Source organism: Citrus clementina, unplaced genomic scaffold, assembly GCF_000493195.1.
Source record: "Citrus clementina cultivar Clemenules unplaced genomic scaffold, Citrus_clementina_v1.0 scaffold_9, whole genome shotgun sequence".
In the NCBI taxonomy this organism is placed as follows: domain Eukaryota; kingdom Viridiplantae; phylum Streptophyta; class Magnoliopsida; order Sapindales; family Rutaceae; genus Citrus; species Citrus x clementina.
Window position 1 is genome coordinate 1,794,329 of NW_006261964.1, and position 23,148 is coordinate 1,817,476.

The 23,148-nt window shown below is 37.0% G+C and overlaps 3 protein-coding genes across 4 annotated transcripts; 2 read left to right on the forward strand and 1 right to left on the reverse strand.

Annotated features, from left to right (window-relative positions):
* The first annotated feature begins 366 nt into the window (after window positions 1-366).
* On the forward strand, window positions 367-4,729 carry LOC18032687 (translocase of chloroplast 159, chloroplastic). Its single transcript, XM_006419514.2, has one exon. It carries the CDS (start codon window positions 744-746, stop codon window positions 4,572-4,574), a length of 3,831 nt encoding a protein of 1,276 aa, XP_006419577.1. The 5' UTR covers window positions 367-743; the 3' UTR covers window positions 4,575-4,729.
* A 488-nt stretch (window positions 4,730-5,217) lies between these two features.
* Window positions 5,218-15,679, forward strand: LOC18032676 (isoleucine--tRNA ligase, chloroplastic/mitochondrial). The gene is made up of 22 exons (XM_006419515.2): window positions 5,218-5,468; window positions 5,973-6,171; window positions 6,304-6,458; window positions 6,534-6,635; window positions 6,871-6,940; window positions 7,448-7,560; window positions 7,750-7,818; window positions 8,094-8,201; window positions 8,422-8,572; window positions 9,127-9,358; window positions 9,499-9,785; window positions 9,930-10,066; window positions 10,713-10,860; window positions 11,049-11,180; window positions 11,993-12,121; window positions 12,593-12,720; window positions 12,806-12,970; window positions 13,285-13,410; window positions 13,582-13,655; window positions 14,133-14,382; window positions 14,736-14,915; window positions 14,985-15,679. The coding sequence occupies exons 1-22, from the start codon at window positions 5,376-5,378 to the stop codon at window positions 15,225-15,227; spliced, it is 3,291 nt and encodes a 1,096-aa protein (XP_006419578.1). The 5' UTR covers window positions 5,218-5,375; the 3' UTR covers window positions 15,228-15,679.
* Window positions 15,660-21,390, reverse strand: LOC18032673 (probable histone-arginine methyltransferase 1.4). 2 transcript variants are annotated; one of them, XM_006419517.2, is made up of 15 exons: window positions 20,948-21,389; window positions 20,400-20,462; window positions 19,983-20,085; window positions 19,039-19,185; window positions 18,734-18,837; window positions 18,482-18,580; window positions 18,319-18,388; window positions 17,979-18,075; window positions 17,815-17,869; window positions 17,629-17,712; window positions 17,002-17,079; window positions 16,696-16,799; window positions 16,399-16,571; window positions 16,164-16,315; window positions 15,661-15,995 (listed from the first exon to the last, which is right to left on the reverse strand). In XM_006419517.2, the coding sequence occupies exons 1-15, from the start codon at window positions 21,137-21,139 to the stop codon at window positions 15,912-15,914; spliced, it is 1,605 nt and encodes a 534-aa protein (XP_006419580.1). In that variant the 5' UTR covers window positions 21,140-21,389; the 3' UTR covers window positions 15,661-15,911. The 2 variants fall into 2 exon arrangements, with proteins under 2 accessions (XP_006419579.1, XP_006419580.1); XM_006419516.2 differs by lacking the exon at window positions 20,400-20,462 and having other exon boundaries at window positions 15,660-15,995; window positions 20,948-21,390.
* Between the last annotated feature and the right edge of the window lie 1,758 nt (window positions 21,391-23,148).

Sequence of the window (23,148 nt, forward strand, 5' to 3'; positions counted from 1 at the left end):
AAAAAAAAATCTTATCAATTAATTAAATATAAATTGAATTTTGTATAATTTTAGAAAAGATATCAGCTGTTTTGGAGAGACTAAGAGATTGACGTCGTTAGAATAAAGATAAAAAAATTAAAACGGATGTAAAAAAAATAAAAAAAATTATTTTAATTGAGGTTATTTTTAGATTTTATGCCATTAGACCAATACTACATAATATGTGAGACTCAACTGTTTGGATTACAATAATTGTTGATTTGAAAAAGCATAAGATTACTATTAACTAGATCAAATTTTAATTATTCCCTTGATTAGATGGGGCTGAGATGAAAACAAAATAATAAAGACCTTCGGAAAATCTCTTTTTGGCATTGTGGAAATATTTATATTCTAATGGCTTAAGAAGCATACACGTGTCCTATGCTAGCCAAAACAGCCAAACACAAGACACACCAAGTACCAACAGCTTTTGTATCAGAGCCCACCCTTTATCTCCCGGCTTTTTGTATGTACCTGGTGTTTCGTGGCTCCCTCACTTGCCACAGCAACCTTTTGTTGCAACCAACATATCCTGTAACCCCGCTCTTAAGTCTAAACCGCAAAACCAAAAAACGTAAGGATTGACAAAAAAATAAAATACAAAATGACAAAACCCTAAAACTTATCGTCACCAAAACCCAACCGTTTCATCTTTTTGGTTTGGTATCTCGTATCTGCATTCTGTCTTTGGGAAACACAAAACACAAGACCTCAACTACATGGACTCATCTACAGGTGCTGTCTTTATCCGTGCTCCTCTTACTATTGATGATGACGATGATGATGATAACAGTTCCATTTCGGAGTCAAATGGTCATAGAGTAGTTGTTAGTGACAGTGGCTATGGTAGTTACAGTAGCACAAGTAGTATTAGTGGTGAGGAGTTTGAGACTGCCTCTGAGAGGCCAGACCCAGATGAGGAAATTGTAGAAGGAAGTGGTGCTGTTGATAAATATAGGGTTGCTAGGCCATTTGTGGCTGACCCGGATGAGGAGTTTTCTCAAAAGTCCATAGGAAGTGATGAATATGACGGCCCTGTTGTTGATCAGAATGTTAAACCTATTGCGCAGTTGTCAATGGATGATGATGGTTTTGAATTTGATGAATACTCTGGTGCTGAAGAGGGTTTGGTGAGTGAAGGGGAAGATGGTGGTGGTGTTTCGCCTGTAGTTAAGGTTCCTGACATTGGGAGAGTTGATAGTGCGCTAAGAGTTAAGGTGATGGAAAGTGAAGGAGAGGAAGATGAACCATTTTCTGAGTCAATGTCTCCTGAGAAGTTTGTTGATAGTTCAGTTTCAAGTAAATTTATTGGAGTTGGGGATGTGAGTGTTAGTTCTTCAGCGGAGTCAATTGCTGTGAATGATTTTGCTGAGGACTCAGTGTCAGCTGAACTGGTTGAAGATAAGGGTGATGGTGTTACAGCAGAGTCTCACAATGAGTCTTTTGTGGATAGGAAGGGAGATGTATTCAAGTTTGTTGAGAATTCTATTGAACAAGGGCCAGAACTCCGGAATTCTGTGCCGGAAATGATTGAATCAGAAGATCAGGATAGAACACAGGAACATAGTGCAGAACTGAGCCATTTTGAAGAATTGATGGTTGAAGTGGAAGGGGTGAATGCAGAAGTGCCATCTGATAGTCAAAATAATCCACGCAGCAGTTTTGATGATAGTGGGGGTGTTTCTCTTGATCAGGACAGTGGGAATGATAACTTGGAGAGTAAAACTGAGCCAGAAATTGATTCGGGAGTTCATTTATATGATCCGTTGGTTTTTATCTCAGCCGAGTCTGCAGATGGTACTATGAAGGGGAAGAAAATTCAGGCTGTGGATTCTCATTCTTTGGAACCAAATTCATCGCTTCAAAATGGTGATTTGCTTGGAACTGTTGAGGGTGATGGATTAGAAGATGCAAAATCAAGTGCTTCCAGATCCCTTAAATCAGAAACGGAAACTGATGATGTTATAGAGAGAGCAGAGGAGAGACAAAAAGGTTTGCTTTCCAATGAAGACATTGAAGAGTTCATTTTTGGAAGCTCCAGAACAACCAGGCAGATCACGCATGGCTTGGAGGAAAGATTAGCTTCCTCTTCTATAACAGAGTCAGAGGATTTTCAAGGTCATTCACAAAGAATTGATGGAGAGATTGTGACGGAATCAGATGATGAACCGGATGCGAAGATGAGCGGTGAAGGGAATGAGTTATTTGATTCTGCTACATTGATTGCTCTTTTGAAATCAGCAGCTGGTGCTGCATCAGATGGTGGTGGCCTCCCGAGCAACCATGCTGATGGTTCTAATGTATTCACTTATCAGCACCACGCCGGTTCAGGTTCCTTATTCCCTTCTTTAAGTCCAGGTCCATCAATAAACCTGGAAGGGGATGTAACAAAAGACAAGCTAAGTGATGAAGAAAAGAGGAAGATTGAGAAGATACAAATCTTAAGAGTGAAATTCTTGAGACTGGTTCAGAGACTAGGTCATTCCTTTGATGATTCCGTAGTTGCACAAGTATTGTATAGGTTGGCTCTTGCTCTTGGGGGGCATTCCAGTCAAGCAGTCAGCATTGAAGCAGCCAAAAGGGTGGCTGAACAGCATGAAATAGAAGATAAAGATGATATGGACTTCTCTCTGAACATTTTGGTACTCGGGAAAACTGGAGTGGGAAAAAGTGCAACGATTAATTCTATATTCGGTGAGGAGAAGTCCACTATTAATGCTTTTGAACCTGCCACTTCCTCTGTCAAAGTGATTGCTGGATTAGTACACGGAGTTAAGATTAGAATCTTTGATACACCGGGTCTCAGATCTCCTGCAATTGGACGAACTGTCAACAAAAAGACATTAGCATCTATAAGGAAGTCCATCAAGAAGTTCCCTCCGGATGTTGTCCTTTATGTTGATCGATTAGACACCCATACTAGAGATCATAATGATTTGCCTCTGTTAAAGTCTCTTACTAGTTCTCTTGGGTCATCAGTATGGCAAAATGCCATTTTGTGTTTGACGCATGCCGCTTCTGATCCCCCTGATGGGCCATCTGGATTACCTTTAAGCTATGAGGTGTTTGTTGGTCAACAATCCCATGCTATTCAGCAAAGAATCAGCCAAGCAATTGGTGATCCACATCTGATGAACCTAAGTATGATGCATCCTGTGTCTCTTGTTGAAAACCATCAATCCTGTCAGAAGAACAGAATTGGAGAAATTGTGCTTCCTAATGGACAGAGTTGGAGGCCCCAATTATTACTATTGTGCTTCTCCTTGAAAATCTTATCTGAGGCAAATTCTGTGTCAAAATCTCAAGGTCCTGCCCCTAAGAAGTTTTTTGGCTTCCGTCGTCCAGCACCTCTATCCTATTTCTTGTCATCACTGTTGCAGTCTCACACTCATCCAAAACTCTCAGTTGATCAAGGTGGTGATGGTGTTGAATCGGATGTTGAGTTGGTTGATTTTTCAGGTTCTGATCTAGAAGATGAGGATGAATATGACCAGCTCCCACCTTTCAAGCCCCTAAGGAAATCTCAGGTTGCTAAGCTCAGCAAAGAGCAAAGAAAAGCCTACTTTGAGGAATATGATTACCGAGTCCAGCTTCTTCAAAAGAAACAGTGGAAAGAGGAGGTGAAAAGGTTGAGGGAGATGAAGAAAAAGGGCTATAGGAGTAACAATGATGATGAGAGGGAAGATGGTAACCTAGAAGATGATCCTCCAGCAACTGTACCAGCTATGTTACCTGACTTTGCTCTACCACCCTCTTTTGATGGAGACAGTCCTGCATATAGATACCGACTTTTGGAGGCAACATCTCAGCTTCTAGCGAGGCCTGTTTTGGACTCACCCAGCTGGGACCATGATTGCGGGTTTGATGGTGTCAGCCTGGAAAGAAATTTTGTTATTGCCAATCAGTTCCCAGGTGCATTCGCCTTTCAAATAACAAAGGATAAAAAGGAGTTCAATATTCATTTAGATTCCTCAATTTCAGCCAAGTTTGCGGAGAGCGGTTCAACCATGGCAGGACTTGACATTCAGACTGTTGGAAGGCAGCTGGCTTACATCTTCAGAAGCGAAACGAAATTCAGAAGCTTCAAAATGAACAAAACATCTGGTGGAGTATCAATCACTTTATTAGGCGAAAATGTGGCAACTGGACTTAAAATTGAGGATGAGATTGCTGTTGGGAAGCGCTTGGTTTTATCAGGAAATGCTGGAGCTGTGCAATGTCGTGGTGACACGGCATACGGAGCCAACCTGGAACTGCGACTCAAGGATAAAGATTTTCCTATCGGCAACAACAATTCCAGTCTGGGTCTGTCATTGATGAACTGGAGAGGTGACCTGAATCTGATGGCCAACGTACAGTCTCAGTTCTCTGTAGGACGGAGCTCTAAGATGGCAGTCTGCATTGGATTGAACAAGCAGCGAAGTGGGCAAGTTACTGTCAAATTAAGCAGCTCCGAGCAATTGCAGATGGCTCTCATTGGTATTGTTCCTATTGCACTGTCCGGTTTTAGAAGTATTTGTCCCGGTTCTGCTGGCCAAAGCACATCATAGTAGGTGCAGCATCTCTTCGTTATCAATGGCTATGGCTGTCCCGATTGGATTTGTTTTCATAATACTAATCGCTTTTCCCTGTAAAAAAACAATAATGTTCAATTTTCAGCTGTAACATCAATGAGATAGAACCTAAATTGTGTTCATCTTTACAAGTATTTTCTCATGTTGATTTAAGAACATTGTTTTGGCTTGAGTCCGCGGCTTGCCTCTACCAACTTTCATGGTTGGTTTGGTTTAGACTTTTTCAAAGATATCGGTTTGGCACAACTGTGGAATTCAGTAGCCATTTCTCTGATAAGTGTTTCATCAAAATGTGGAGGCAGGGTTTGCTTAAAAACGACGTCGGACTGTTTAACGATAGTTGAATATTTTGTCCGTTCTTTTATTTCAAATTTTCCTTTTTAATAAAAGGGAACAAAAATAGTGCAATACATCCAATTGTAAAATAAAAAATAAAAAACCTAATTACAATTACTAACTTTTATTAAAATATTTAATAAGATTATACCCAAAATTTCAAGTTCATGGGGGAGGCTCTGAAGTAAATAATAAAATAAAAAAAAGCAACGAGGTCTTGTTTTTTAAATAAAAATATTAAAAAAAATATGTGAAGAATAATTAAAGGCTGAAGGTTGTGACGGTATATATCCACATGATATTTCACTCAGCCTGAGCATACGCTACAGTGGCTGAAAATGCAGAATCTCTGTAGCAAGTGAATGAAATTTATGAATCAGAGGAAGACTAAAAGATAAATAAGAATAATAACTTAAATAAATAAAATAGAAATTAGAAAATATGTCGTTCATTTTGAAGTCATTTGCTTCAAATTCATCTGTATCGACTCCAAGAGAAGCTACAATTGCTATGATGCAGTCCTCTTCGTATAGAGTACGTAGAAATATACATTCATTTTCAGCTGTATTTTGCACTAATTCTCGCTCTCTCTCTCCTTTTCGTAATTTTGTTTTGAAATACATTTCTTTTGGTTATTAAGAAATTTCTTGTGGAAATGAAGGAACCTGAAAGCTTGCTTATGATTCCTTTATTTCCTTTTTCTTGCAGTTCCTCGCTAACGAAACAGAGCTTTAGCTCTTATTTTTATTTTATAATTAGTCTCATTGAAGCTTGTGCCAATAGATATTTTATTAAGCTTAGTGTTTGAATTTTGATGCTAATGCTAGTTTTTGAGCTTTGAAATTGAAATACTTGATTAGGTTGGTTATGGTGCATTAACTGCTTGCTAAAATGTCTTAGAAGAGCGAGAAGCTCAGCCACATGTTTGGTTATGTATCCAGAAATGCAATTTTACTGTGATAAAATGTACAATATTTGCATTAACAAATGCTGGTGGAGTTTAAATTGGTGCTGATTAATTATGTTGTTAATTTACAGGTTTTATCACGAAGAACTTGCTCATCATTTAGGAAAAAGGCTTCTGTCAACTTATTTGATTCCGGAGGAAGCTCTTCGCTTAAATTTTTATCTTTCTTAAATGTGACTTGCTATTCAATTTGTTCTGGTGATGAATTTTGTTCTTCGTCCAAACGAAGGTCTCGAGGACCTGTTATGGCTGCTAAGAAAGCAGCTGAAGGTTCGTGTGTTTTGTTGTTCTTTTAACTAATGAAGAAGATGATTATCCCGTTGTATTAAAATGCGCCAACAACTTTTTAAGGATTTTGGTTCATAAAAAGTTACTTTTTATTGCATGATTGTGACTGTTCAGGGGAAAAGAAAGAAGAAGGAAGGTACAAGCACACTGTTGATTTGCCGAAAACAACTTTTGGGATGAGAGCAAATGCTTTAGTTAGGGAGCCTGAAATTCATAAGTTATGGGATGACCATCAGGTGTTCTTGCGAGTTGCAGATAAAAATGATGGGGTGAGTATCATAGCTATCGTTTTGCTCTTGTTCTACGTTTATGAACTTATTAGCTGACCCAAGTTACTGGTTCAGGAAAATTTTGTTCTTCATGATGGTCCTCCCTATGCTAATGGCAACCTACATATGGGACATGCTCTGAATAAGATATTGAAGGATATAATTAACCGCTATAAGGTAACTTTCCTTCCATACCTCTGACATCATTTGTACTTATGCATTTAAGTTAATGCAATTAATTTTCGAATCAGAAAAAAAGAAAAGAATAATATTTGCCATATCTCAAATGAAATGATTAGGCCTGGTTCTAAGGCAACATATTTATTTAAGCAAAACGCATCAAATGATTCATGATTTGGAACTGATGTTGTAATCCGATCAATTGCTATTCACTGTTTTCTTTTTTTGACAGCTTCTACAAAATTATAAAGTTCGTTATGTGCCTGGTTGGGATTGTCATGGCCTGCCAATTGAGTTGAAAGGCAAGCATCTTTCTGTTTGCTGGCATTGTTGTTGGCAGGCTTTCTAATGTACTCAGTTATGTTCAACATGCAACTATATTGATCCTTTATTTCATGCTGATTGTGTAAGAGGATACAATCAGAAAGCTGCCCTTGAGATTGTCTATGGATGTAAAATTTGTAAAAAATATGTAAAGAAAAAATCTTTATAAAATTGGAATATATCGCTGATGATAAGGCTGTAGACAATAATGGATTTCATAATTTAATTGTCTCGGAATTGCTATATCTACCATCATGAATTTGTTTTAGTCACTTATGTGATGGGGCAAATTTCACCCTTTAGATTGTTTGATTCTAAGACATTTCTACTGGGCGAATTGCAAATTTCAATGGAATATTGATTACTAACCATTATGTAATTCTTTTGACCATTTGCATGGTGCAAGCACTGTTGGAGTTATCCAAAAATGAAAAGTTCTGAGCACAAATCTTAAAGGATTTGATTGTCATTTTGAATGATATCAGTTCTGCAGTCACTGGATGAGGATGCCAAAAAGGATCTCACACCATCAAAGCTAAGAGCAAAGGCAGCCAAATTTGCCAAGGCAACGGTCAAAGCTCAGATGGCATCATTTAAGGTGACATCCCAGTTTCTGTGCTCTGAGTGGTTCTTTTTATTGTCTATTCATTGATCTTTTAAATATTGCTTTGTGGTCATTTGTTATTATATGGTATTTCCTTTTTCTAGTATTTGAAAGATAATATGAACATTTGATTGACAGATATTGATCTAGCAAATTCTTGGACTTTGATTTTAATATTTGCAGCGCTATGGAGTATGGGCAGACTGGAATAATCCTTATTTGACTCTGGATCCTGAATATGAAGCTGCGCAGGTATCAAATATTGCTTTTTCCTGTAGTACTTGGTTAGGTGCTTGAACCAAAATATCATTCATAACCCTGAAGTTTTTCTATTTTTATCTGAATTCTGGTTATCATGCTTGGTTACTTCCTCCGTATAGATCTTATAACTGAGTGAAAATGATAGGCCTTAATTTTATTTTATGACATGCCTTGATTATATATCCTTAGATTGCTGGTCATTTTGTACAAGAAAATCAATTAATAGTTTAATTAAGCATGGTTGAATTTCCAATACCATCTGCTAGATTGAAGTGTTCGGCCAGATGTCCCTTCAAGGGTATATCTATAGGGGCAAGAAACCAGTTCACTGGAGTCCTTCATCTCGTACTGCTCTTGCAGAGGCTGAATTGGAGGTAAATCAAGTGTTCTTATTGTGAATTAAAACTTCTTAATAAACTGTGTTCAAGTATGTTTATTTGAGTTTTACTTTCCTATTCAAGTTTAGACAGTCATCCCCAACCTTGAAATGGTTGATTTATGAGTAAAAGTTATAATTCGTAACTTAAAATTTGCTTCTTTTTCTTTTGAAGAACGTCATTGTCAAACTCATTTTCAGTGTCTTTTTCGATGCAGTATCCAGAGGGGCATGTTTCAAGAAGCATATATGCTGTCTTCAGGATGGTGAGTGCACCTCCGAGTACAAGTGGTTTATTAAACGAATTCCTTCCGGACTTGGGCTTGGCCGTATGGACAACAACCCCCTGGACTGTACCAGCCAATGCTGGTAAGTCATTATTTAGTTTCACCTTTCATGTTGTTGTCTTAGTTTTAGTAAAGAAAGTGATTGGCTTTGTTTATTGTTTATCAGATTTCAACAGTTTTTTCAATGGTCAAAAGTCAAAACTTTGACTTTTTACTGTTTTGTACAACTCCTGTTGCAGTTATCTCAATATGGCTATGGTGTTGAGTTTACTTCTGTACTGGTGATAAAGTACACTTGTTAAGTTGTTGTGATCAACCATCTTTTGGGTCATAATATTTTGCTTTAGTTCTTTCATCAGCTGAACTGAAGGGTGAGAACCATATAGTATGGAAAGATTATCTCATAGTATGAATTTGTTGGTCCTAACAACTTAGCAATTCTATTTTGTCGGTCCTAACCACTGAGGTGCTTAATTAATCTATTGTATTTATGCTACCTTGACAAAAGAAAGAATGAATTGTTTGCACTCATAAGAAATGTACACTTCTTCTCGCCTTTTTGTCTTGAGGTACTATTTTTTGATAGGAATAGTATCTTCCTATAATCTATCATTTCCTTTTTCCTCTTTTTCTCAGCTGTTGCAGTTAATGCCAAGCTACAATATGCTGTCGTGGAGATACAATCCTTGTTGGAAGGTGATTCTGCGGCCCCTGCAAATAAGAAGAGTAGGCCCGGAAATGTTCTTAAGGATCAAAAGAAGGTTTTCATTATTGTGGCATCTGACCTTGTGCCAACCCTGGAAGCAAAATGGGGCACGAAGCTTGTTATCAAGAAAACATTGGCAGGTTCAGATCTTGAAAACTGCAGGTTTGAATTTAAGTAGAAACATGTAGCATTACTCATTTCCTTTGGTTACATACTTCATCCTTTTGAATTCAAATTAAAAAAAAAAACTATAATCAATTCATTATGTATTTTCTAAAATCTGGTCTTCATTGTGGCTTCAGGTATGTGCACCCAGTAGATAACAGGCAATGCCCGGTTGTGATCGGAGGAGATTATATTACAACAGAATCGGGGACAGGGCTGGTGCATACAGCTCCTGGTCATGGTCAGGAGGATTATGTGACTAGCCTTAAATATGGACTGCCAATACTTTCTCCAGTAGATGATGAGGGAAAGTTTACTGAGGAAGCAGGAAAGTTTAGTGGGCTTGATGTACTTGGAGATGGTAATGTTGCTGTTGTGAAATACTTGGATGAGCAAATGTCCCTTATCATGGAAGAACCATATGGTAAGTTAATACTCTTTTCCTTTAAAATACAAAAAGTTATTATTGAAAGCCTAACTCGCTGGGAAGTACTCCGGTTACTTATTAATTAAATAAGTTACCATGTCAGTCAGCTTATGAAGCTCTTGTGACTTCTCTGTTATGCAGAACATAAGTACCCATATGATTGGCGAACTAAGAAGCCTACAATATTTAGGGCAACTGAGCAATGGTTTGCATCAGTGGAAGGGTTCCGCCAGGCTGCCATAGATGCAATTGGTCAAGTGAAATGGGTTCCGCCTCAGGTATTGATGTTTACATTGGAGCTTTCCCGCCTTGAATGTTTGGTCCTTTCTGTGCTTTGATCCTTGTGGTAGTATTCTTATCTCACAAATATCATTTACACCAATTTCAAGATTGATTCATGCTTTATTTATATTCTGTGAAATCTACTAATTCAGTTCTTTCTGCTTGCCCTTCCTATACTTGTCAATTTTCTCATTTGCCTTTCAATGATCATATTTGCTTTATTGTAAAAATTCAAGCTTCTTAAGTTTGATTATTTAAGGATCGTGAAGGTAGTCTGAAGCATTTTCTTCTTGTCTTCATAAACTTGATTAAGCAGAAACCATCAAGTCAGTGTAATATCATTATGTTGTTTATTTCTTCTTGTCTTCATAAGGATTGATTAGGTGGAAATGATCAAGTTAGTGTGATATCATAATGTTGTTTAGCTCCTTATTACCTAGATTTTCCAGCCAATGAGTATAAAGTCTGACTCAGCTTCAATGAGTATTTGGTAGCTGTTATAAATGAGTTTAGCGAGTTAGAGCTTTTATATTGTTTTGTTGTGTGTTTGAATTTACCTGTCATTTACACTTTAAATTTAATGAATGGTCTCAGATATCTATTGGTGTTTTCATTTCATCTGTTTGCACGATTATTGTTCAGGCAATAAACAGAATTTCTGCAATGACTTCTGGCCGCTCGGACTGGTGCATATCAAGGCAAAGAACATGGGGGGTTCCTATTCCAGTCTTTTATCATGTGGAGTCAAAGGAACCACTTATGAATGAAGAGACTATTGATCATATCAAATGTAAGAATGCTTTCTTATTTTTGTTTTCTATGGAGTTCTATTTAATTTCCTAATGGCAAAGTTATTATCTGCATTCTACATTTCTTTCCCCTGTAGTTCTCTATATACATGGCTTATCCCACTTATATATTTTGAAGTTCTGGTCTGTTATTAGACTTTTGATCGTGTATCTGATTTTATCTTTGAAGCTATAATATCTCGAAAGGGCAGCGATGCATGGTGGTACATGGCAGTGAAGGATCTTCTTCCTGCCAAATATCATGATAAAGCATCCGAATACGAAAAGGGGACTGATACGATGGATGTCTGGTTTGACTCAGGTACTGCAGTGTGAAACCTTGTTGGCGTTTGAACATACTCATGAAGAATAGTGCTAGATTTCAACATTCTTTGTTGCATGACGGATTCTCAAATTGATCTTCTTGTTTCATATCTCAAGTTCCATTATCCTTTTTGTTTCTGTGTGGAAACAGTTGTTTCTCCCTGTTGTGTTTCTCGTGTTCCAACATTATTTTCTCTGTGGTCATCTTCTCTACCAATCTGAGGTTGTAATGAATAATGGAAGCTCTCACCAATCCACCTTGGACTTTGCTTTCACTTATTTTTTTTAGAAAAAGGATGTAGTGGATTTGTGCATTTATTTTGGGAAAAAAAAATCTCTTTGCTGATCAGTATAATTGCATGATATTTTGTTCTGAGATTAATCGCTGCTAATGCCACTAATTAGACTTTGTAACTTAATTAATTAATAATAATTTATTGTTGGGAATTTGATCTACAATCTCAGCAGCCGTCATAGTTGTGAACGGATATATTATTGGAATGGGTCAAGATAATTACTGCCTATGAAAGAAATTTATTACTTTTGATGATTATTCTACAGCTGCCACTTGTACATTATATTACTGACTGCATTATTGCATTGCTGCTTTACTTTTTGTCTGAATAAATAATCTTCCTAATTTCAGACCAGCCACATCTATTCCATGAGTAAATATCTTCTTATTCTGCATGTGTGGTGTGGCCTTTTGTCGTGAAACTCTACTGTTGCTACTCGAAAATGCTTCTCAAGCTCATCTCACATGTTGCTTTTCTAGGAGTCTGGTTTCTTAGTTGCTTATCCCCATTTCAGGCTCTTCCTGGGCTGCTGTTTTGGGAAAAAGAAATGGCCTTAGTTTACCTGCAGACTTGTACCTTGAAGGTACAGATCAGCATCGTGGATGGTTCCAGAGTTCTTTGTTAACAAGTATTGCAACTGAAGGTAGTCAACATCTTCTGATTCATATTAGATGTGGTTTTTTATATGAAATATTTCTACCATATGCATTTTATATTTTCCTTTTGTCACTATTTTTGAGAAAATTGCTGATCTTTGCCAAAATTGTTTATCATAAAGTTTTACAGCAGTTTTTCAAATCATCTATATTTTTCATGTGCATTTTTTGGGAAATGATACAGATATGAATTTCGTATTGAGTAGAATTTAAATAACTAATTTGGATATAAGTAAGAAGTCTTCTTAAGTTATTTATTAAAAAATGAAGAAGAAGTTGCTGTGTTCTACCGATATCCCTTCTTGTTGTGATGGCAAGAAAGTAATGGAGTGCATTCAAAATTTATTGATTTTGAATCGCTAGTCATCTTGATTGCAGCCAGGCATATGTTTGTTTTGCATTGTAAACGCCTGGGGGCCAACTTTCATGAAGATGATTTCTGTTTTTCTTGGATGCAGGAAAGGCCCCATATAAAAGTGTTATAACTCATGGATTTGTATTAGATGAGAAGGGGTCTAAGATGAGCAAATCTTTGGGTAATGTTGTAGATCCACAAATGGTGATTGAGGGAGGGAAAAACCAAAAGGTTGGTTATTGTTAGGCCTTAATTCAATTTTCTTGTTTTTATCTGTTTGGTCTGTCCTTTATCAATGTTTGTCTCCTGTTGGCAGGAAGCACCTGGCTATGGAGCTGATGTTTTGCGACTCTGGGTTTCCAGTGTAGATTACACTGGTGATGTAATGATTGGTCCTCAGGTCCTCCGTCAAATGTCTGACATATATAGGAAGCTGCGAGGAACACTGAGATACCTTTTGGGCAATCTGCACGATTGGAGAGTATGTTCAAGTTTTTTGATGATAGGAGTTTCAAGATATTTCTAGAATTGAGCAGATATCTTTACACCTACAGTCGTAGCTGCAATGTTTTTCCATTATATGTTCATATCACCATGCTTACAACCTTGCTACACTCTTTCTCCTTCCCTCCATAAGCTAAGAAGCTTATACTGCATTCTACATTTTTGTTCTTTTGTCTTAACTTTTCACTGGAAATTGTTTCTTGCTTCACATTCTGCAGTTTGTATGCTGATGGCAACTACTTGAAATTTCATTTATCTTGTTTCTTACATGTGTAATTGTGCTCTTGGCAGGTTGGTAATTCTATTTCCTATGATGATCTTCCCATGATTGATCAGTACGCTCTATTTCAACTTGAAAATATTGTGAAAAACATAAGAGAGAGCTACGAAAGCTATCAGTTTTTCAAAATCTTCCAGGTATGTTTCCTTAAGCCATGGATTGTGGACATTATAATCCTATTGACTGTTCATATGACTTACATATTGGCAGGAGACTTCTAAAAGCGCATTAAGCAAAATATAAAGTTAGTTGCCTCAAACCCTTTTTTATTCCATGAAATTTAGCGTGTGAATATTTTCATCTTTCAGATTATACAAAGGTTTATCATTGTTGATCTGTCAAATTTCTATTTTGACGTTGCCAAAGATCGCCTTTATACCGGGTAAGTCCTCCTTTTTCATTTATGCGTATCACAATTTGTTTTTCCTTATGATAGAGAAATTGTTGCACGTGTTTAAATTCCGGCATTCCCATGATTACGAGTATTATATGATGTTTCTGAGATTGTAAAATGCTCTCTTATTGCCTTGAAAGTCCTAGTTTGCAAGAAAGTACAAAAGAGTCTTAGAAATATTTGCACCCAATAGAACTCTGAGCTGTCTTAATATGCATATGATTTTAGTAAAGAAAAACTAAAATTTCAGGGGGTGCTACATTGATAAATCAATTTTATGCTTTAGACATAGAATTTGTAGATTATGTCATCTCAGCCACACGGGGGACAGCTTGTCACTTTGGAAATTTTCTTCATGATTATATTTTCTTTTCCTGCTCCTTATCACCCCTGGTAAATAAAATTAAAAAAAAATGATGATGTTTAAGGTATTGTTCTCTCTTTTGCTAAGATGATCAATTTCAGGGGCACAACAAGTTTTACAAGGAGAAGCTGTCAAACAGTTCTGTCTGCACATCTTCTTTCCATTGTGAGAGTAATCGCTCCAATACTGCCTCATTTGGCTGAAGACGTGTGGCAAAACCTTCCCTTTGCTTACACCCTTGAAGATGGTTCGGCTGCTGAATTTGTTTTTGAATCAAAATGGCCTGTCTTGGATGAAAAATGGCGTACATTTCCTGTTGGAGAAATTGATTTCTGGGGGAAAATTCTTGAGGTAATTGTGGTCGTCACATACTTAAATGAAACTGAAGGTTTTTCTAGTTTTTGATTGAATCTCTTAACAATTTCAAGGATTGTTTGTCCAATGAGTTTGAATGTGCCAGTGTTGTATTGGATTTTTGAGTGAATAATCATGCTGATCGAATTTTCATTAAATTTTCTCATGACACGTCTAACAGATTACCATACACATGTGAAACCATACACATGTGAAACGGTGAAAAATTCCTTGTTTGAAAGTACTGTTGAAACTGTTGCGATAGAATATTAAAAAGTTGCTAGAATAATTAATATTATTGTTTATGCTTTTTCTGACCATACTTGGCTGGCTGAACCAACTTTGGCCAGTTGAGAACAGAGGTGAACAAGGTTCTGGAAGTTGCTCGCACGGGGAAATTGATCGGTTCCAGTTTGGAGGCGAAGGTTTATCTATTTACAGATGATGCAAGTCTGGCTTCCAGATTGCGTGAAATGTGTACAGCCAAGCACGACGCAGACACATTGCAGCGCATATTCATTATATCTCAGGTAAGCAGAATTTTTTTCTTCAATGAGCTACTCTCTTCACATTTACTTAATCCAAATGACGATGTGCAGGTGGAGGTACTTCCATCTACACCCGATGGACTGATTAGGAATATTCCTTACTCTGGCGAGTATCTAGTCGAGGGAAAAGACAAAGTTTGGATTGGGGTATCACGCGCCGAGGGCTCAAAGTGCGAAAGGTGCTGGAATTACTCAACACAAGTTGGATCCTTTGTGGAGCACCCCACGCTTTGCAGTCGCTGTTATGAGGTTCTTGCTGTTCAGCCAATCCCTTCCATGGCAGCTGTCAGCTAATTATTCGAAAAACAGAAGAAGTGACACTGTCTCTTGAGCCCGTCACATCGCGGATTCGTTGGTTATAGTTTGCGTTGATGGGCATATACGCCCAAAGCACCGACATTATCGGATTGGGCTTCCAAGTTAATTTTCCTTGCGGAATTCATCTGCCGGGTCATCTCAACCAATCAGTAATTATGAACGAAGCCCGTAGAAATGTACCAAGTTGAAATGAAATTCTTTGGTTACAATTTCTTTTTCCCCCGACAAAGCATTCGAGGAATACACGTTATAGTAAAACAGAACCTGTATTCTTTTCCTAGGTAACGGACGGCTATTTTCTATAGGTTGTAGTTGTTAGAATATACATGCCTAATAAACACTGATCGATTCTTATTCAAAAAATGGGAAAAAAAAAAAAGGAAAAAAATTACTGAACGATCCAAGATGATAAAAGGAGGTTAACTAAAGCCACCAAACTGAATCTGATTATTTGAACTGGCCAAGTCACAAGGTAATCATACAAAATGCGTATTCCAGCAACAATAAGGCTAAAAATCATGGCGCTCTAATATACAGGAATCATGACAAATGATCAAAAGTGACCAAGAGGACTGCTGTAGAAAACTTGAAGTTACAAACACGGACTTGTATATTTGATTTTTATCCAACCCTAGATTTCGAAACATACATGATGATTACTTATTGAAGCTGAGCACCTGAACATTGAGATTGTAGTTGTATTAACTCCGGTTCCTCTAAATCCTCTGCTTGAATTGGTATATCCTGTTACATTGGTTAAAAAAATTTACTGCAATTGCCATGATAATGGAGTAATCTTACAATATGATCACATGATGCTTAACTACAAATAATCCTGGGTGACATTCTGGTACAAGGTTAGACAATTCAGTATTGCACAGGCAAAAATCTAATGAAAGAATTAGTCAATACCTGTGAATGCATTAGCTGATGTGGTTGCTGATCTTGTGTCAGTACATAGGGTTGCGGTTGGGACATTCTGTAATAGGGTTCTTTAAGATCAAGCTTGCAAGATGATGTCTGAAGTATTCCTCCTTGGTCAGCACCAGGTCCCCACATTTTAACTAAATTTAGTTATAATTGGCGCTTGTTAGAAAACCAAGACGACAAGCCACCAACACCAACAAAATAGAAGACAAGAACCAACCTGACAATGTTAGATATATGGTGTAACTCTGAGCACTGTGTGCAATCATGCGGAGTTGACCTGTTATTTCTTGTCCTGCCATAACATACAGCGGCTGAGAGAGAACACAGCGTAATTGGTACCAGTGGGTAGTAGGGGCACCAGGAGCAGTAGTTAGCCACCTTTGTACGGTACTGTTTGATTAAAGCAGTTCAATTAGATAGAACCCCATGATCTCAAGATACAATACAATGTACAAAGAAATTAACTCCATGGCTGATGTATATTTGACTGGTTGATTGATTGCTGATTTATTACCTCCCATCAAACAGTACATCAAACCAGCAAGCTAAACCATGTACTCTGGTGCCGACAGAAGATATGAATTTCAATGGAATATCAATTTCATATAAATTCTCTTCCTGCACATGGGAGTAAGAAAAGGTTAAATAATGATTTGCGATAAAGTATCAAAAGCAGTATAGTTCGATTTAAAGAAAAACAATGAAACCAAGAAAGAATTTTAAGATAACAGTAATAAACGAGAGGTGCTTGGCACATGTTCAGAAAATGACAGCATAAGAAAAGAATCACAACATTTGAAAGCTACCAAACATTTAATACCTTTGTTTTCTTAAAATCTATCACGTGAGAAACCGCAGGGGCCACCAATAATCTCGGATCAAATGCATCTACCACAGGCTACATTAAATATTGAGATGGAGACTATCAGTTAAGATGGGTTAAGCAGATATGGTCACAGAAGTAACCATAACAACTTAATGAAATATCAAGCAACCCAACAGGCAATGTAATGCAAAGAAAACACCGAGACACACTTTAACCCTTTAATGACAGCTTGTCAAGGCTTCTGAGAATTAGGAAAGCACTAGCAGAAGATAAGTCTCAATGCTTTTATTATTTGGGTGTATATTTTACCTATTTTTCGATTTGGGTACACATGCAAGATGAGAAAAACTTTCAAGTTTTTGGTGCTGCTTGGACTCAAACAAAAAGCATCAAATAACTGGATGGATGTAACATTCTATCCTCATTCGAGAGCATCCATTGTTTACAAGACTTCAATAAGGAACGGAAAAAACTGCCAATTTGACCAGATGGAAAGATAAAAAGGATGTGAGGAGGATTATCTCAAGGTTGACTTAGCTTCTAAAGCTTATTAGACTTTCCACAAAGGAAAAACTATCATGGAGGTTGACCACAACATAGAGTCGTGAAAATATAATAGACCTGAGAAAAGTATCCATGGAATGCAGATCCATATAAGGGTGTCAGATCAACCCCATAATAATTTTGTTGCTGCCAGAAGAGAGCCTGCAAAAAGGTTTAAAAGAGAAAATAAATAACAAAAAGTTAATTACTGTGTAGTGAAAACATGAGGCACAACACAAAATATAATTTGAGCCGACTGCACACCTTATTCGCAATTTCAACAAACAAATATTCATCGCTAAAAGGAGCCATATGAATCCTACAACAGCAATTATCTTTGAATCAAAATGATTGGAGGTTAAGTGCAGGGAGATTCAAGATTCAAAAAATAATGAGGGACAATAAGGGATATCATGGGTGATATTTACCTTCCAACTGAGGGAAACATTTTTCCCATTGGGACAAGAAATCGATCTCTAGCAATCACATAGGTCTCCAACATTCTTTCATTCACTAATAAGGTGCCTACAAGCCACATCCAAAAGCAATTAAAGAAAAGTCGAATGCAGACTTGCCTAAAAACACATTTGCAATGCTATGATGACTCCATTACAACTCTAAAGCACTCTACTTTCTGGCCGACCAAAATTCACCCTAACCAAATTGAACTTTGACCATAGCTGAGGCTCAAACCCTATGAAAGTTAAACAACATACACATTTCATTATCCATTAGTGAAACAAAAGCAATCATGATATATATACGTACCCATTGGCTCAGAGATTAGAATATCTGCTTTCTCTGGCAGTTCAACTTCTTCAACTTTACCCTTGATCACCTGCAATTTCATGACATAGTGCAGGAATAAAACAAGATAACAGACTGACAAGGTCAAAGACAGAAAATTTGACATTACGGAAAAAAAACTCACAGTTATTCGTTCTCCCAACGATGGATTTCCCGCAATAAGTTTGCGAGCATATTCAGCCATTTCAGATGCTTCCACAGCATAAACATGTTTTGCACCAGCCTAATTGGGCAAAGTGAAGGAATACAATATCAAACTGCAACTTTGCCCCAAAAAATAAAATAAAAGAAGGACATCCCCAAGCAAGATGCAAAATAAATGTAATTATAGGTTTATAATCATAAGAAATTTCACTACTAAAAAGACAAAGCAAACCTGAGCGGCAAATAATGACAATATACCACTACCAGCACCAACGTCAACAACTACACGACCGGTAAAATCTGCACGATTCTCTATAACTGCAGCATAATAGGTTCCTGAAACAAAAATAGCTTATATATCATCAGCAAATCTAAGTAACTCTGTTTGGTTGCTCTATAGCATACAATTTACTTGTATTAATATAATACATTCAGTGGTAAAATGGTATGTGAAGTTTAATCAGGTCTAAAACAAATCCAAATTTAATTGTGAAAAGCATGACAAAGGGAAAATTTTGTACAGGTCCATGACATAACCTGTCCTGACGTAATCCTGTAACATATTTTGCTGATGTAGCAGTTGCCCATAATAATGGAAGTACATCTTAGCAGAAGATGGCTCTACTTTATCATCAAACTTGCTCTTTAAAGAACCTGACACATCTCCATTTGGTAAATGCATTCCTGGAAAGCAAACCAAAAGAAGAGGATTTGAGAACAGGTATACAGCAAAGCGTACCACTGCATCTAGAAGTAAAGAAAAAGAAATTTTACAATCACACATCGGCAGTTCTTTTCTAAAGGTAATATAGTACCCAGCCCTGTTCCTCCCCCTTTTTCTGAGGCAAAACTCAGGGGTGCATATCTGCATTTGATTTCAAGCTTTAATCAGACTATAATCGTCTTAAAGAGAAGATTAGATTGGATAAACAATCCATTGACCCCTACCTAGCTGGAAAGAAATTTCTCCTACTAACTACCTAGGGTCCAATTCCTTGACCACAATAGTAATAGATATAGAATATTAAGGAGACTTGGCTTGTCAAAAGGAGAGTTTCCTTGACATTTTGTATTGGTCAAAATGTTCTTTATGAAACAGATAATTACGTATAGATAAAATACAAGATGTGGAGTGGTATTTCTCCAATTTAGTTCTTGATTTCATGCAACTTCACCTTTACATATGTTACACTAAAACCTGACTTAAACTTCATTCACAAAGGAATTTAAAAGAGGCTGGGAAAGGAAATGTTAAAGCACTAAATTGTTAAGTGAGTGCCAAGCACATACACAAAAAGTATGTAGAGAGATCATAACAATGATATGTGAACAAATGAACTATGAGTGGCTAGCACAAATAAATAAGAGAAAAAAAAAAGGAAAAAAGAAACATGCCAAATGGAGTGTCCAGTGATCTAAGTTGATATCATATATCAATGACATTTTATAACAAAATCATAAGCAGATGTCCAAGGGAGCACCTTGGTCCTTAACTTCAGTCTTCCATTGCTCAAATGCACAATGGAAGGCCCTGCTCTCTTCCTCATCTGTAAACTGGATAGTGATTCCCCGTGAATATGATTTCTGGTTCAATAGTGATACTGTTAAAAATGATGCAACATCTGGAACTACTCATAGGATCATACTATGCATAACAAAACCAAACATGATGCTAATCATAAAACGTAATATATATATATATATGTATGTATGTATGTATGTATGTATGCCACCTACGATTTTCAGAGGGCAAAAACATAATATGAACCATTGTACCAGGGGTCCTGGTGGAATTCAAATAAAAGTAAGATCATAAAATATGGAAAAGAAACATGCTGCCCACACTGTTTTCAAGAAAAAGGAACACAGAGGCGGGAAAAAAAAGTGTGTTTGGTTACCTCTTCATTGGTATCAGAATCTTTAGAAATGCAAACGGATTGTACAGGTCCTAACTTGAGTAACTGGGCAACAAAGGAGCACAAAATAATAGTACCGTAATGTTAGATTCACCGGTTTTCACAAATTCCACACATAAACACTACATTTTGGTTAACAATAAACCTAAGAAGCAAAAGAATTCAGCAATTTGTACATTGAAACAGAAAGACAGAAAGGAAAAAAAGAAAAAGAAAAAAAGAGCTAACATTCCAATTCCATTTCAGCTATGTGGAATCATTAACCAACCTAGAGCTAAAATATGAACTTCTCTACTTTAACACTCTGCTTTCTCAGTCCAAACAAAAAATTATATTACAAAGAAGTAAATGTCATCAACTTAAATCGAATGTAAATTGGAAAAATAAACATGACAACAATGAAAGAAATGCAGTGCCGCCACCAGTGTTTGGTTGCCAAGAAAATGTAAAAGAACGTTACGAAAAAGCTAAAGATTCTCTACTTTCTCAGTAACCAAACACACAAAGAATCCGTCAAAAATCACACTTACCTGAGCAGTACAAGGATCGACGTTATAACCACCAATGGCCTCAGATTCTTCGGAAAATCGAAGCTCCACGAGTCCGTTTCTGGCGCTAAAACGCGCAAAAACCGGCGAAGATTGCGTCAATGCAGAAGCCGAAGACGAAGAAAGCTCCGTCACCGAAGCCAAAGCGAACTCTTGTTTGTGCTTTTGCTCCATCACTCTCAAAACCTCAGTTTTGAAAACTTTCTACTCGCGAATATTTTCAAAAATATTTTTCAGATGTGTATATTAAAATGATTTAATTAACAAGTATTCATTTGCGCTTGCTTATTGTGAGCATTGGAGAGTGAGAATTAGGGTTTTAAGGGGAGAGAGCTAAAAGCGTCAGAGTTGGTACGAATAAATTTTGCCTTATGGGAGCCGCCAAATGGGAGCATAAAGACAATTGCTTTGTTGCTTTTATAGCTTTGATCAAATAGTTTGTCTTTCACATACTACTGTGACAATAGGTGGCGGTTTCAGTGTATGGCACCGAGAGGCCACTCTCGGTTTGAAAACAAATCTGGACCGCTGAACGACTCGATCGATAGTTTCATACGCGTAGGTTTTTCATTGATCGAACCGCAAACTAAATGACACCTGGATCTTATTATTTTAGGGATTAATAAATAGGTTTCTTTAATTTTGATTTGATGGGTTGTATGGTCTTGGATGGCAGGTATATACAGATGAAGTTTTATAGTTAGGGAAAATACTTTTGATGATGAGATTTTGAAAATTTATTTTATATCATTTCATGATGACACAATGAGATTGTCACAAATAAATTTATTTCTATAATAATAATAAAATGCAAGACGTAGGTGGGAATATCCAATCACTTTTTGTCAAACATATATATATATATATATATTTTCCTCCTTTCATTGATTTAATTATTTATTTTTCAAATTTTAGGTGAGAGTAGATTGACACCGTGATGTGTTTATGAGAATCCATTATAGAGTACTGAAGGAGTAAAATAAAGTGATGAGATGAGAAAAGATTTAAGATAGGAATAGGTTCTTCATCATTTTAAATTAACGAACTTTATAATTAACTCATGCATGAATTGATGCAAAGTGCTTTTTCTTTTCTCTTCCATAGTTTCATTTACTTTTACACTTTTTATCAACTAGTTATAGTAACCCACAAGCACAACTACTATTAGTTGTTACCGACAGAGATGGTTTTTGTTTGAACTCGCGAGTTGTGACAAGTTTTAGAATATATGAAGTGTTAGAGCATATGCAATCTTCCTCTTTTCCCTTTGGAAACTGCAAATGAAAAGATGCAAAATAGGAAATAAAAATAACAGCCATGCGTGGCGGAGCTCGAGCAATAGGAAAAGCATCAGAGCGAAAATGTTGACAGTTTTTGGCGTTGCGTGTTCTTTTATCTAAAGTTTCAGCATCATTTAGAACACGGTGTTAAGAGTTGTGTGCGGAGACTACAGACAAGAGCATTAAGCATATGCAGAGTAGAGACAGCTGGAATTGATTACTAGAAATGATCGGCAATTTTGACAGCTGGTGGCAGTGGTCTAAATGATCAATCATCATCTTGGCACTAACCAGGTTCGTTGTTTTTGAACACCTTGCATTGTTGGCCAGAGGAATAGCATTTTTGGACCACATTGTTGTTGGCGCAGATTTGTGAAAAAAAGTAAAGCATTTTCCTTCTCTTCAACTTTAACTACATCAAGGTAATACTTTCCAGTACTCTTTGAACCTAATAAAGACAACAAAGCTTTCCAACTGTCATCTTACCCTATCCTAAGTTGAAACGTGTAGATTCCATTGCAGCTGGAATCAAGTTTTTGGTCCATTTTTGGTTGGAAATGGACATGTACCAGGTATGATGTATAGTCACCGACAGAAAGCTGAGACTCTGCAAAGGAGGTTAGCTACTGGCTGGCGCAATATAATGGTTCAGGTGTTCAGATGGAAGTTAAAACGTGAAACGTTGCTTGAAAAACTTGATAGAAAGAGAGCTTACAAATGTGCAGAGTTGATCACGTCATGCCTCAACATAGAGGATATAAGATGATGTGCACGAGCAATTAATCATCAAAAATACCACATGCTTTGTGGCCTTGTGGAGGTCAAAAATCCCAGTGAACTTGAATGATCGCATGTTGCCAAAATGTTAAGTCATTATTACAAACGGAACCAATTTCTACTCAA